This window comes from Mya arenaria, chromosome 12 (assembly GCF_026914265.1).
Source record: "Mya arenaria isolate MELC-2E11 chromosome 12, ASM2691426v1".
Lineage (NCBI taxonomy): Eukaryota > Metazoa > Mollusca > Bivalvia > Myida > Myidae > Mya > Mya arenaria.
Window position 1 is genome coordinate 63,550,142 of NC_069133.1, and position 16,891 is coordinate 63,567,032.

General features: G+C 36.0%; 1 protein-coding gene across 3 annotated transcripts in view; it reads right to left on the reverse strand.

Moving 5' to 3' along the window:
* LOC128212107 (nuclear hormone receptor HR96-like) overlaps positions 1–16,891 on the reverse strand; it is a 96,426-nt gene that overhangs the window by 56,602 nt on the left and 22,933 nt on the right. For 2 of the 3 annotated variants that reach the window (XM_052917375.1, XM_052917376.1), the window contains one exon: positions 6,727–6,905. In XM_052917375.1, the coding sequence (XP_052773335.1) occupies positions 6,727–6,891 (165 nt within the window). In that variant the 5' untranslated portion in view covers positions 6,892–6,905. Of the gene's footprint in view, positions 1–6,726; positions 6,906–16,435; positions 16,770–16,891 lie in introns of those variants that run through there. The other variant, XM_052917374.1, reaches the window with a different exon arrangement.

Consider the following 16,891-nt stretch of genomic DNA (forward strand, 5'->3'; position numbering starts at 1 on the left):
AACACTCTTACGTTTAAAAGCCCCCGCGACACTCACAATGACGCAATTTGAATACGGAATATTTAAGTTTAAATTTAAGGTAATTTAAAGTAATAAAGATAGCTCACTATGGTATGTGTCTATATGAGGTACAGTGAAATCTTCTTATCTATTATTTTACGTAACAACTACATAGCAACACTTAAATGCAAGGTTTGCTAAATTAAGTTTTTTTGCTATTAAACTTCCAGATTGTTCTAAGTGTGGTATAGGGTCATATTGGAAAAATCTATACCAGTAGAACAGTTCCCAGTGTTTCACCCCCTGAAATAATTAATTAACTAAGCACATTTACTGTTCCATAATGTTACAAATATTGTTCTCATAAGCTCTTGACGGATCCATGCCACCATGTCGTGCAGACAATCTGATAAGACTATAAATGTGACCTCAGACACTGGATGCCTTAATACATTTTTGGCCACATTAAGAATGTTGCTTTTTGAGTAATGTTTAGGAAAGATACAACAAAAAGTCATATTTTTGTCAAGGGCCATAACTGTGAACTTCTAGCTGTAAATTAACCATTCTTTCCATGACTGCAAGTTGACGATGGCTCTGATTAGTCTTGTACTCTTAATTATGTAATCATTGATAAAATGTTGGTATAAACAAGGGTGGGATCATGAGCATATACATTAATTTAAACTCCCAGTGAATTTTTGACTCCTGGGTTTGTCCCTGTAGTTGTCTTAAAATAATTATAGAAATCTGGTGTGTAAGCTCTTGTGTTGCACTCAATATATTAAACTTGACCCAGACCTGACATATTATTCAGTTGGACAAGAGGTATGGCCCCTTAATTAACAATTTTATGTTTTATAAATAAGAATACAATATAATATGATAAAGTTTGTTACAGACTAATTCTTATGGAAATCAAGAAAAAAACAATGCCAGGATTGTCATGTATGTCCGATGGCATCAGCACTTCTCATAAAGTCGGACACAAAATGATAACACAAAATTCAGCTCTACACCTTAATACTCATACTCACTCTTTGTTTGCTTTTACTGTGGTAAAATGAATAAAGATACTTCCACTTAGAACTATTGAATACCACTAAAACATCTGGCATATGTTCAAGTAGTTTGACAAATTTTAAATATGTCCCTCTTCAACCATTTAGTTCAGATGAACTTTACTAACAGTCCATTTTTTCATGCTTCTTACCATTTACTTAATGGAAACAAATATCTAGGATACTTCTCCATGTCACCTTGTTCTATTCCTTTGTGGACCATTCACATCCTGTTCATTAATGCTCTCCCTTTGTGAACCATTTTCCATCCCATTCATTTATGCTCTCCCCTTGTGGGCCAACATTCATAAATGCTCTCTCTTTGTAAATCATTTTCAATCCCATTCATAAATGCTCTCCCTTTGTCGGCCATTCACATTCTGTTCATTAATGCTCTCCCTTTGTGGACCATTTTCAATCCTGTTTATTAATGCTCTCCCTTCGTGGGCCATTTTCAATCCTGTTTACATGAACCACATGTTCCCTATTACATGAAAGCTGATGGTATGCAGCCAGTTTGTCTATGAGGTCCAGGGCTTGTAAAAAATAAACAGTACATGAACCACAGGTTCCCGGGAGCCCAAAAACCCTTCATTAATGCTCTCTTTTAGTCAACCTTTTTGCATCCTGTTCATTAATACTCTCCCTTTGTGGACAATTTTCTATCCTGTTCATTTGTGCTCTCCCATTTGTATGCCAACATTCATTAGTGCTCTCCCTTTTGTGTGCCAACATTCATTAGTGCTCTCCCTGTGTGTGCCAACATTCATTAATGCTCTTCCTTTTGTATGCCAACATTCATTAGTGCTCTCCCTTTTGTGTGCCAACATTCATTAATGCTCTTCCTTTTGTATGCCAACATTCATTAGCGCTCTCCCTTTTGTGTGCAAACATTCATTAATGCTCTTCCTTTTGTGTGCCAACATTCATTAATGCTCTTCCTTTTGTATGCCAACATTCATTGGTGCCCTCCCTTTTGTATGCCAACATTCATTAGTGCTCTCCCTTTGTGTGCCAATATTCATTAGTGCTCTCCCTTTGTATGCCAACATTCATTAGTGCTCTCCCTTTGAGTGCAAACATTTATTCATGCTCTCCCTTTGTAAACCATTTTGATTCCCATTCATTAATGCTCTCCCTTTGACAACATTTTCCATCCTATTCATTTATACTTTTTCAATTATTCACTTTTAACTCTGTGAATTTTTTCCCTCCATAAATAATTTTCCATTTTCAGAGAATATAATCAATGATTTTTTTTTGTCTTGATTAAAAATTGGAGATTTTTGCTGAGATATAAGATGTAGATCATTGCATTGATTCACATTATGGAATTAGGAAAATTAAAGCACCATTATATGAACATATAAGTCACCCATTAAGAATTTCATCATGGCATTGAAATAAAATTGTTCTATTATCTGACAGCCTAGTTTTCAACCTTGATAACAGTATGTTTAGAATACAAATCTATTTATCTTCATAAAATGACATATCAATCCATAAGATTAAGAAATTTGATAAATATGGAAGTATAATAATTGAAAACTATATAGTTTAATTACTTTAAAACTAAGCTCTAGTTTGACAAATGGCAATCAATGTATTGACATTTTAAAAATTGACCTCTAAACACTGTTTTCATTTTGCAAAGAAAATCAAAAAGCCATACTCAATAATTGCCGACAATTCATTTCTTTATGGAAGAAAAGACGAACCAATGTCCCTTAATTCAACCCGATTCCTCAAATGAAAATGCCTTGTAATGAACGCCACCTTTTCAAAGACGCTAAAGAAATTCTCAATATGGGCTAATATGGAATTTAAATATCAACAAATACCTGTTAACACATCAAGGCCTCAGACCGATCAAATCAATACTCACAAAGACAGTCTTTGAATCAATATGACAAATACATTCTCAGGCCCTTAAAGCACTTCAAAAAAGAGTGATCTCGCTCTGGGTCTACATCATACAGCATATGGGATATTTGAATAATTCACTCATGTAAACAATTTAGAAATACATCATTGACTTTTAAAAAATTTGTCCTTGCACGTCACCTGACATGTTTGTGTTGCATTATTATGACAACGTGAAATACAGATCTTCAAACCAATGATATGATGTCACTTCACAATAGTGTTATAGCTTTAGGCAGAAATCAGTAATTCAATGGACTTTAAACTGTATTTCTCAGAGAAAACAAATCTCCTGAGAGTGGGAAAACCCCAACCTCCCTTAACTTTCACACATTGCAGACAAGCGATCAGGGGCATATGATTAAATATGCTGCAGTCAGATAAATATTCACAACTTTATTGGATAATAATTGCAGTTTCTGCATAAATGGGCAGTATTTACTTTAAAAAACATATCTTTTTCTAATTTGACTAGTCCACACATCAAATTTTATGTGTATAAACATTGAAAAAAACCAAAGCTGATAGTTCAGATAACGAACCATGCCTCCAGCATTGATAAAAAATAGGGATGGCAACGAGTAGTAAAATTAATACTCGAGTACTCGGACGGTCGTTTGATCGGAAAAATTGAATATGTGTTCGCAAAGACAAGATTGTGTATACATGTATCGTTAATGACGTATATTGTGCATTGGTCGTATTATTGGTCATTTTCACCTTTAAAGTAAACTTTCATTACGTATTTTTACTATTTTAACAAAAAATGATATAAAAAGGAAACAAATGTTGTTTCAGGCTTTTAATTTGTCTTATTCGTTTCATTTTATACAAGAATGCACTGCAGAAATGAACAACAATGAGAATTACAATGAACGAAAATTAATAGCATACATAAAAATATTCAATACGAAGTTCAGTTGTTGAGTTGTTTACTCTACAATTATTTTTTTTTTAAATTATAGTTTTTTGTACTGTGTAATTGTTGTTTACCTCATTAATATTCATAATTCTTGATTTAATATCAACCAATCAATTGTGATAATCATTGAAAAAATACTTAAAATGCGCCCATTAAAAAATCAATTCTCGTAACGGTCGAATTGTGTAGGTGAAAGTACCGCTATCAAAACTTCGATAATTGACATCAGTGCTAATTTGAAATAAGGGTCCTTTGTTGACAGTTTGCAACTATCATAACAACTGTCAACTAATTGATTGAGGTCAATTGTGTACACAGCGGGAATTAGAGGGACCGTAAATTGTCCTCTTGGCAACTAACCAGATCTGATATTTTGTGTGTAAATCGTGTATTTGGTGATTTTTATAGATTTTTTTAATTTTTTTCCGAGTACTCGAGTAGTGATTTGGTACTCGAGTACTCGGACGTTCGATCGAGTACTCGGGTACTCGTTGCCATCCCTAATAAAAAATGTGGCAATAATTATAACAAAAGATCTGCAAAAAGCAATAAAAAACCGGCATGATCTAATGAAAAAAAAGATATGAAAAGTAATGTTAGTTTCACTGATCAAATTTAAAATCTGAACAAGAGGTGTCAGGAGGATTTCAATTAATGATACTGATTATACTGCAGTTTGCAAGTCATTTTAGATTTACTACCGCTGCAAGCAAATGAGATTGCATAACATTAGTATACATTATTTTGGTTTAAACTCTTGAACCAAGAACATTAAATCAATTCTTATCGTTAGAGATTTATAAGGATAAAATTCTGATGCCAAAAAAATATTGCGAAATTAGCACCAGCCCAAAAGACCCGAATCACTGCTGGGTTTGCTTTGTAATTTATCATATAATCCGGGTTGTTCAAAATCTAAAATTATATGACCATTAATAAGTATTTGTGCTTGTTCAAGAAAATGCTGAATGTCCCTGTTTTAAATTTTCAATTGTTTAGGACTTTTTTATTAAAAGGTTCTTTAAAAAGTCTTTTAAGCGTAACTAAATCATTTTGAACATATTTGTAACAAATAAAAATTTAAAGGGACTAGGCATCAGATGATACAATTGCAAGAAAAAATATTGATGTGTATTTACAACGCATTAAATCTTACTTACAGATGTGTCACATCGCTTATGACACGACCATTTTTTTCCATTTGATTTACTGCGTTTGTCTACCACACATATCCCGTTAAATTTAAAAAAAACATTGGTATAATTATCTTTACTCATCATGCTATAAACACTCAGTTTATGATTTTTGCGTTTATTCTTTTAATAATGTAGAATGATGTATTTGCTGCCGCATACTAGCTCACACACACATTTCTAGGCTCGTTTTGAAGAAATATTGTATTTGTTGATTGGGACCATCTGTTGTCTTAGTTGCTTTAAATATCAACTGCCATCAAATAAAAGCCCATTAACATATCATTACCTTTCTAATTTCGATGTTTTATTCAAAACCCATTTCGCATTTCTGGCATATTTAAGGGGAAAAAATACAACCATTTCTTGCTTATCAGAGTAACATAAACGTGTTAAACAGATTTCTTTTCAATTACAAGCACTTCATTTCACAGACGTTAAAAGTGTTCGAAAAGTAGAAAATTACAATTTTTTCTGTCACTGACACATTTACTGTCACCCCCAGGGCAAGGTATGATCTCATAAAGCTCACAGGACAATGTTATCAGAATTCCTAGAGAATTTCAGCAAATGTATTGCACTGTTACAAATCTCTCTTTAGTATATAATTGCTCCTAAGATTCTTGAAGCAACAGGCCCCAGTCAACAAAGCATATATTGCAACTTATTTGGGTTGTGTGGTGAAGTTTTTCAGTAAATCTGGCCGTTGGATAATGCAACCATGTGCTGCAGTGATACATAAAAATTGGTTTCATCAGTTACATCATAATTTTAATAATTGACGGAAGAGTTGATATATTTTACAATAGCAACTATAGACTTTAATAGGTAAAAAAAAAATGAATATATATGTAATGATATGCCTTTGTCCCTGATATCATATCTGAAAATGGTTCCTGGTTTGTAAGTCTGATAGGCCACTGAAATACTTGGCAGTCACTGAAGTGCTATTATTGGGAATCACAATGTAAGGGAGGCAACTGCAAATCTTAAAAAGCATTTCAGTGTAACTTTTACTCTCCCTTTAATAAAAAATCAAGATGGGTAACACATGGTAATTTCCTTACAAAACAGGATTATATTTCTTTCCCTTTGATGTGTTTTAAAAGATTTTCATGTAAATTCCATACATTTTTATAACTCGGGCAAAAAATTGTAAAATATCACTTTAATCATAGATTGCATTTATTTTGACATAGTATCAGGAGACAGACACTGCAATGTCATGAGACATACGCCGCAATATAACGAGACATCTGCAAAATTACAAGACATATGCTGCAATAGCACGAGACATACGCTGCAATAGCACGAGAAATATGCTGCAATTTCACGAGACATATGCTGCAATAACACAATATATATGCTGCAATATCGCGAGATTATGCAGTTATTGACCTGCATTGTGGGTTCTGTAACTGGCAACATGTGTATAAAGTATGTTCACGAGTCATTGTTTAGTTATGCCCAAGGATCAAGATTTCGCATGATGACACTAAAGCTATGTTAATAACTCGTAACAATGTTTTTGAAAATACAACCACAGACAAGCTAAAATGCAACATGGTCACAGGGCTCATTATGAATAAATGTAATAAATGAATAAATATAAGTTTTAAGCACTCACCCAATAGTCACTCCCCATGGAGTCCGGGGTACTAGACGTGGGCTCCACTATCTGTTTTGGCGAGTAGTTGAACCCCAACTCTTTGGGTGGTGGGGAATCCCATACGGGTGTGGCTTCATGCCCCCTGGGTCCCCCGACAGCACCTGGCGGGGGATACTCGGCCATCCTGCTTAACACTGCTGCAATGAGAAAAGGAAATACTTTATTCAGAAGAGTTCCTTTAGATGAACAAACCAAACATCCAAAATATTGAAAGCGCTTGTAGTAATGGGCATACATGGGTAAATAAGCACACAATAGTCAAAACTGCGCATATCTTATATTTTCAGAGTATATTTCTACTATTTCATTAATCGCTGGCATCATGCTTAAAAAAACCTCTTGGCGTATCTGATTTACAAAGAATAGTGCTATGTAGCGCCATTAACTATTCACGTCTGTATTTGCCGAAAGAAAATACCCAAAAAGGATTTAGAGTGGCTGCATTAATTTGTGCTTCACAATACAATTATCTAATTGAAATCGCAATCCTTCTTCCAAATGGCAAAAGTGGGTCACTAACGCGTTCAACCAAAGTAAAAGAATTATTTTTCTGAACTACATTAGAGCTTGAAAGCTGTAACCCTTGTCTACGTTAATCTTTAATCCCACCATTTATAAACATAATCAGTGTTGGACAAGAACCCTAAAAGCAGGACGGACAAAATATTCTTGAAAAGATGTCTGATGAATGATAAAAACATATCTGTAGTTGAAAAACAGAAGAAGACATGAACAACTTTTCGGAATAATGTATGTCATACGTTTATTGAACAGCTGAAGCAGACATTATTCCTGTTTTATACTTCCAATTTAAACAAATACAGGACCAATGAATATCAATTGACTCTCACGCTGAAGAGTACTGGTACCCAATGAGTTTATGCTATAAAGAAAGGGGTTACAAACTCACACATTTGGCCATTTCTTATCATATGTGCTGGCTAAAGCTCATTTTTCGTTCACAGTAATAAGGCAAAAATAATTGATTGTTAATACTCAATGATTACATCAATAACATAGGAAGAATAGTTTTCAATTTCTTTAAACATAAAATTTTGAAACAATGGTAAGATAATATTGATATATTAATTGTCTGGTTCGTCAGTCTATAAGCATTTTTCTGTAGATCTAACCCAATACTATTTTTATTTACTTATTAGGGTTTACACATCAGTGTTTCTCATCCGATTACAAATAATAACAAATAATGAGTACACAAAAACTTGGTACACAAATATCAATACAAAACAACCATTATAAGTCGAACATGCAAATATAACTTACCAGTAGCATTTATGATCAAATTTATACTTTCAGTAGCTTTAGTAATACATGTACAAAGGTTCTTTAACAACAATGTATTCTTTGATGACAACAACTCTACAAACTTGTCATTGTTTTATTGAGAAGTGGTCTGTAACTAAATAGGCTACGATTATTTCAGTACACAAAAAATATATGTAAATATATCAGTTTAATCAGACATGTTAACTCTACTGGCAATCATTGAAATTAGACTTTTGGATGAACAAGCCCAAATTCATATACTATAGATTGGCATCAAATTTTTGAATAAGCCCTGCTAAATGATATTCAGAATTTGAGCAAGCCTGGAAGACATTTTACCACTGCAGGGCTTGCGGGATTGTGTTAATTTCGACCACTGTACTGGCGGTAGACAAAATCAACTACTTTTTAAACCCTTCTACCACTTTACCGCTGACCCACCCGACATAATATACCGCTTTTGTTTAAATCTAAACCTTTGAAAAAATAATAAAAAAAGCCTTAAATTAGCATTTTACATCTAGTAAGGTCATTACGATGTCATTATGTAACTGCAGTCACCTGATCACACATTGCCGGAGGGCAGAGATTAACACCATGTAGCTGCAATGATCCTACCAATTAGCATAATCGGTGATTATCTGTCCATTGTTTTGATAGCTATAAATGGGATAAAAATATAGGCTTAGAAGAGTGTGTATACGTGTAACCTTGGATGTACTGAAAACCACATTAACCATTAACTCTAAGGCCTATAGGACAATATACAAGTTCTTGCATTCCACCATTTACCACACCTCTAAGGCCTATATGACAATATACACATTCTTGCATGCCTCCATCTACCACACCTCTAAGGCCTATAGGACAATATACAAGTTCTTGCATGCCACCATTTACCACACCTCTAAGCCCTATATGACAATATACAAGTTCTTGCATGCCTCCATCTACCACACCTCTAAGGCCTATAGGCCAATAAACACATTCTTGCATGCCTCCAATCACCACACCTCTAAGGCCTATAGGACAATATACAAGTTCTTGCATGCCTCCATCTACCCCACCTCTAAGCCCTATATGACAATATACAAGTTCTTGCATGCCACCATCTACCACACCTCTAAGGCCTATAGGACAATATACAAGTTCTTGCATGCCACCATCTACCACACCTCTAATGCCTATAGGACAATATACAAGTTCTTGCATGCCTCCATCTACCACACCTCTAAGGCCTATAGGACAATATACAAGTTCTTGCATGCCTCCATCTACCACACCTCTAAGGCCTATAGGACAATATACAAGTTCTTGCATGCCTCCATCTACCACACCTCTAAGGCCTATATGACAATATACAAGTTCTTGCATGCCTCCATCTACCACACCTCTAAGGCCTATAGGACAATATACAAGTTCTTGCATGCCACCATCTACCACACCTCTAAGCCCTATATGACAATATACAAGTTCTTGCATGCCTCTATCTACCCCACCTCTAAGGCCTATAGGACAATATACAAGTTCTTGCATGCCTCCATCTACCACACCTCTAAGGCCTATAGGACAATATACAAGTTCTTGCATGCCTCCATCTACCACACCTCTAATGCCTATAGGACAATATACAAGTTCTTGCATGCCTCCATCTACCACACCTCTAAGGCCTATAGGACAATATACAAGTTCTTGCATGCCTCCATCTACCACACCTCTAAGGCCTATAGGACAATTGCATGCCTCTATCTACCCCACCTCTAAGGCCTATAGGACAATATACAAGTTCTTGCATTCCACCATTTACCACACCTCTAAGGCCTATATGACAATATACAAGTTCTTGCATGCCTCCATCTACCACACCTCTAAGGCCTATAGGACAATATACAAGTTCTTGCATGCCACCATTTACCACACCTCTAAGCCCTATATGACAATATACAAGTTCTTGCATGCCTCCATCTACCACACCTCTAAGGCCTATAGGCCAATATACACATTCTTGCATGCCTCCAATCACCACACCTCTAAGGCCTATAGGACAATATACAAGTTCTTGCATGCCTCCATCTACCACACCTCTAAGCCCTATAGGACAATATACAAGTTCTTGCATGCCTCCATCTACCCCACCTCTAAGCCCTATATGACAATATACAAGTTCTTGCATGCCACCATCTACCACACCTCTAAGGCCTATAGGACAATATACAAGTTCTTGCATGCCACCATCTACCACACCTCTAATGCCTATAGGACAATATACAAGTTCTTGCATGCCTCCATCTACCACACCTCTAAGGCCTATAGGACAATATACAAGTTCTTGCATGCCTCCATCTACCACACCTCTAAGGCCTATATGACAATATACAAGTTCTTGCATGCCTCCATCTACCACACCTCTAAGGCCTATATGACAATATACAAGTTCTTGCATGCCACCATCTACCACACCTCTAAGGCCTATAGGACAATATACAAGTTCTTGCATGCCTCCATCTACCACACCTCTAAGGCCTATATGACAATATACAAGTTCTTGCATGCCTCCATCTACCACACCTCTAAGGCCTATAGGACAATATACAAGTTCTTGCATGCCTCCATCTACCACACCTCTAAGGCCTATAGGACAATATACAAGTTCTTGCATGCCTCCATCTACCACACCTCTAAGGCCTATAGGACAATATACACATTCTTGCATGCCTCTATCTACCCCACCTCTAAGGCCTATAGGACAATATACAAGTTCTTGCATTCCACCATCTACCACACCTCTAAGGCCTATAGGACAATATACAAGTTCTTGCATGCCTCCATCTACCACACCTCTAAGGCCTATAGGACAATATACAAGTTCTTGCATGCCTCCATCTACCACACCTCTAAGGCCTATAGGACAATATACACATTCTTACATGCCTCTATCTACCCCACCTTTAGGGCCTATAGGACAATATACAAATTCATGAATGCCTCCATCTACCACACCTCTAAGGCCTATATGACAATATACAAGTTCTTGCATGCCTCCATCTACCACACCTCTAAGGCCTATATGACAATATACAAGTTCTTGCATGCCACCATCTACCACACCTCTAAGGCCTATAGGACAATATACAAGTTCTTGCATGCCTCCATCTACCACACCTCTAAGGCCTATATGACAATATACAAGTTCTTGCATGCCTCCATCTATCACACCTCTAAGGCCTATAGGACAATATACAAGTTCTTGCATGCCTCCATCTACCACACCTCTAAGGCCTATAGGACAATATACAAGTTCTTGCATGCCTCCATCTACCACACCTCTAAGGCCTATAGGACAATATACACATTCTTGCATGCCTCTATCTACCCCACCTCTAAGGCCTATAGGACAATATACAAGTTCTTGCATGCCACCATCTACCACACCTCTAAGGCCTATAGGACAATATACAAGTTCTTGCATGCCTCCATCTACCACACCTCTAAGGCCTATAGGACAATATACAAGTTCTTGCATGCCTCCATCTACCACACCTCTAAGGCCTATAGGACAATATACACATTCTTACATGCCTCTATCTACCCCACCTCTAAGGCCTATAGGACAATATACAAGTTCTTGCATGCCTCCATCTACCACACCTCTAAGGCCTATAGGACAATATACACATTCTTGCATGCCTCTATCTACCCCACCTCTAAGGCCTATAGGACAATATACAAGTTCTTGCATGCCTCTATCTACCCCACCTCTAAGGCCTATAGGACAATATACAAGTTCTTGCATGCCTCTATCTACCCCACCTCTAAGGCCTATATAACAAAATACTTCGTACTTTATAATGCTCATAAAAATGTATCCTACTTTTCATACCATTTGAATACTGAGAGGCATTTCATCAGCTTCCTTGCCTTAAGTAATTTATGCACTTAAAATGCAATTGCATTCTCAATCTTCATCCTGATTACAATCTTTTTCTGACTCTATTATTCAGCGTGTCAGAGTGACTGCTCCCATTTTATAGAGTCAGACATAAAAAATAATCAAAGCTCTTTTAAAAATGTAAATGCCGAAAAGCTTTAGCCAAGCTACTGAAAATTGCATGACTATTGGACTGAATGAACAAAAAAAACTCAAACAAGGATCTGACCGTTGCTATTTGATTTTTGTTCTCTAAGTTGAATAACTCAATATTCACAAAGTTTGAAGAAGATGTAGCCAACAGAAAATCTGGGAGTGCGCCCATTCATGTTGAATAATTTATAAATGCATTATGTCTGAATCTTTATGTGAAACACTTTTAAGCTTTGGGTAGAATTTCATTAAGATCTAAATAGAATACTGTAATGACAAAGACTGGCAGTGAGTACACTCTAAGCCCCTTTGATCTCTAAAACAGGAGAAACTGGAGTAGTCTTAACTGAACTCCAAAACATAGCCAGTATTTAATTAATGTTACAAAATATGTTCCATCAAATCTAAAGCAGTAAAAAAATTCTATGTTCTAAAAACATATTTTAATACTTTAAACTATAAGTTTCCAAAGCTAAAAATCATCCAATCAAAGGGATTTATCAGCAACACACTTTATACCTAACAGGTCAAGGTTGTACATTACAGGCAGGGTTGAATATTACAGTTCATAGTTGTACATTACGGGTCAGGGTTGTACATTACAGGTCATGGTTGTACATTACTGGTCAGGGTTGTACAATACAGGTCAGGGTTGTACATTACAGGTCATGGTTGTACATTACAGGTCAGGGTTGTACATTACAGGTCATGGTTGTACATTACAGGTCAGGGTTGTACATTACAGGTCATGGTTGTACATTACGGGTCAGGGTTGTACATTACGGGTCAGGGTTAGACAGGTTATACATTACAGGTCAGGGTTGTACATTACTGGTCAGGGTTGTACAATACAGGTCAGGGTTGTACATTACAGGTCATGGTTGTACATTACAGGTCATGGTTGTACATTACTGGTCAGGGTTGTACAATACAGGTCAGGGTTGTACATTACAGGTCATGGTTGTACATTACAGGTCAGGGTTGTACATTACAGGTCATGGTTGTACATTACGGGTCAGGGTTGTACATTACGGGTCAGGGTTAGACAGGTTATACATTACAGGTCAGGGTTGTACATTACGGGTCAGGACTGTACATTACAGGTCAAGGTTGTACATAATGGGTCAGGGTTGTGAATTACAGGTCAGGTTTGTACATTACGGGTCAGGGTTGTACATTATGGGTCAGGGTTGTACATTATAGATCAGGGTGTACATTATGGGTTAGGGTTGTACATTATGGGTCAGGGTTGTATATAACAGGTCAGGGTTGTACAATATGGGTCAAGGTTGTACAATACAGGCCAGGGTTGTACATTATGGGTCAGGCTTGTACAATACAGGTCAGGGTTGTACATTATGGGTCAGGATTGTATATAACAGGTCGGAGTTGTACATTATGGGTCAAGCTTGTACATTACAGGTCACGATTATACATTATAGGTCACGGTAGTACATAACAGGTCAGGACTGTACATTATGGGTCAAGGTTGTACATAACATGTCAGGGATGTACATTACGGGTCAAGGTTGTACATAACAGGTCAGGGTTGTACATTGTGGGTCAGGGTTGTACAATACAGGCCAGGGTTGTACATTATTGATCAAGGTAGTACATAATGGGTCAAGGTTGAACATAGGACTGGGTTGTACATAACAGGTCAGGACTGTACATTATGGGTCAAGGTTGTACATAACATGTCAGGAATGTACATTATGGGTCAAGGTTGTACATAACAGGTCAATGTTGTACATTATGGGTCAGGGTTGTACATTATGTGTCAAGGTTGTACAATACAGGCCAGGGTTGTACATTATTGGTAAAGGTAGTACATTATGGGCCAGGGTTGTACATTATGGGTCAGGGTTGAATATTATAGGACTGGGTTGTGCATAACAGGTCAGGGTTGCACATTATGGGTCAAGGTTGTACATAACAGGTCAGGGTTGTACATTATGGGTCAAGGATGTACATTATGGGTCAAGGTTGTACATAACCGGTCAGGGTGGTACATTATGGGCCAGGGTTGTACATTATGGGTCAATGATGTACATAACATGTCAGGGTTGAACATTATGGGTCAAGGTTGTACATAACAGGTCAGGGGTGTAAATTATGGGTCAAGGTTGTACATTACAGGTCAGGATTGTACATTATAGGTCACGGTTGTACATAACAGGTCAGGACTGTACATTATGGGTCAAGGTTGTAAATAACATGTCAGGGATGTACATTATGGGTAAAGGTTGAACATAACAGGTCAGGGTTGTACATTATGGGTCAAGGTTGTACATTACAGGTCAGGACTGTACATTATAGGTCAGGGTTGTACATAACAGGTTAGGGCTGTACATTACAGGTCAGGGTTGTACATTACAGGTCATGGTTGTACATTACAGGTCAGGGTTGTACATTATGGATCAGGGTTGAACATTATAGGTCAGGATTGTACATTATGGCTCAAGGTTGTACATAACATGTCAGGGTTGTACATAACAGGTCAGGATTTAACATTATAGGTCAGGACTGCACATTATGGGTCAAGATTGTACATAGGGGTAAGGAATTGTACATTACCAGTCAGGGTTGTACATTACTGGTAAGGGTCTTTTTAAAATGGGAGGATTGAAATTTTCAGGTCAATGTCGTACATCACATGGGGGGGGTCATGTTGTACATTTTTACTGCATTGGAATTAGTTACTATAAAATTACATAAAAAAACAACAACAAAAAAATGTGTTTTAAGATTGGTATAATAAATGAATAGACACACTTTTTAAAAAAACACACAATTAATTTCTGAATAAAATAGAAGCACTTAAAGTACATGCGTGGCTTCCCATTGTGAAGTGTCAAAAGTGCTTGGCTGAGTGAAAAAACATAACAATGCAGATAATGACTTGTACTTTTAAATCAAAGCCAGTCTTAATTACTTCAAATAAATCCATGCTAGTCAATGTGTACTTAAAGTGTGACAAGCACTTTAGTAATAAATACCAGAAATTCCCTTGAAACTTGATTAACAGCAGCCCTTGTTTGAAAAGATTTTTTCTTCACATGGATATTTGTCGAATAAAAAACTTATTTAGTTTAATGATATTTTTATTTTTTTATTTTTTTTGTAAACATCAAGACATACAAAATAAACATACACATACAAACAAATAACAACAATAGAACAAATTGGTTGGTCTACAAGATTTAATAACACTAGTTCCAACCATTCCCAGAAAAGTAATATTATCTTATCTATCGTAATTTGCTACGTATAGGAATATTTAGAACAAGACTATATTCGTTTTACTTGAAACTATATTTTGCTACGACATTTGTTCATTTATGATACAAATGTTTAATAACATGTATTATCGGAAACTCTAAAGAGTAATACTAGTCATTATTGTTTTGGAGAGTTATGGAAAGGTGCTGCACCCGGTCCTTTTTGGGCAACACCATTCTGCCCTCATGGAAACCAGCATGTGCACCCTCCTTCCTTTACAGAATTAAATGGTTAAGATAGTCAAGTATTTCTTTTGTTTTGCTTAACACATAAAACAGTACTATAAATTCAAATATGACATATTGGGCAGTTAAAACCTTATATGAATATATTTAAGCACAATTCCTAACATTTCACTGAATTTCATAATGTTCCAAGTTTGTCAAAGCCCATACAATGTCCCATTTTTCTCCTTCAGCACCCTGTCATTTTTCTACAGCAATCTTAAAATATAAACAAGACCCTTTACATTTCTTTTTTTTTCAAATTGTGTTGTTAACACATTTAAATGACCAAATTGGACCAAAAATTAGTTTTCCTGGTTATGTATCTGAAAAAACTTATTTTATCATTATTTTACTCAGTGATATCGAAATTGCAGAAAAAAATACTAAAAAAAGTATTTTGATTTTAGTGGGGTTCGAACCCACGCCAGTAGTCAAGAAAAAATTGGAACAACAGCCGGCTAGTCCGCATGGCCACCGAGCTTTTACAAAAGTGGTGAATATGTTGACCTGTTAAGGTTACATTGATAACATCACATGATAATGTCAATCAACCAATCAGGCAACACCACAGCCTTAATTAATTTTCCATCATGTTTTAAACGCTAATGAAAATTGTGGTCTTCAAAGATGATATTTGAACAAATATCAACATTTGCTGAAGAGTTCCAGCTTTTGGTATTTTTGTTATAACACTCCTTATGATTTGCCACACTTTATTTCATAATAAAAAAAAAAGCATTTTAAAACCATGAGCGAGTCCATTTAAAGCAAGTTATAAAAAATATCCTACCTTTATAATATTCCTTTACAGCCAAAGTATCGGAGATATCATGTTGGGGTAAACCTCTCCCCCCACCACCCGTGAGTCGACGTTGTATCCCTACGAGTGAGTAATCCATTTACACGGAAAATCCAAATCCAAATATATGAAAATTTATGTCACAATTGTTTCATGTTACAGTCTGGAGTTTAGTCCACTAAAGATTACAACACTGTTGAACACTCCCTCACAAAACTAGTGATTCGTCACTCAATGAGGAAGTTTCATACTTTGACAATTCACTGTAAAATCTCCTCCTTTAATATAACCATTACTTTTTAGATATTTCTTATATTCAATTTCAAGTGAATTTCTTCAGTAAAAATATAAAATCAATACTGAATTATTAAATCAATACTGAATTATTATTTCAACAAAATTACTATTATATTAAAATAATAATGTCATACCCATATAATTGATTAC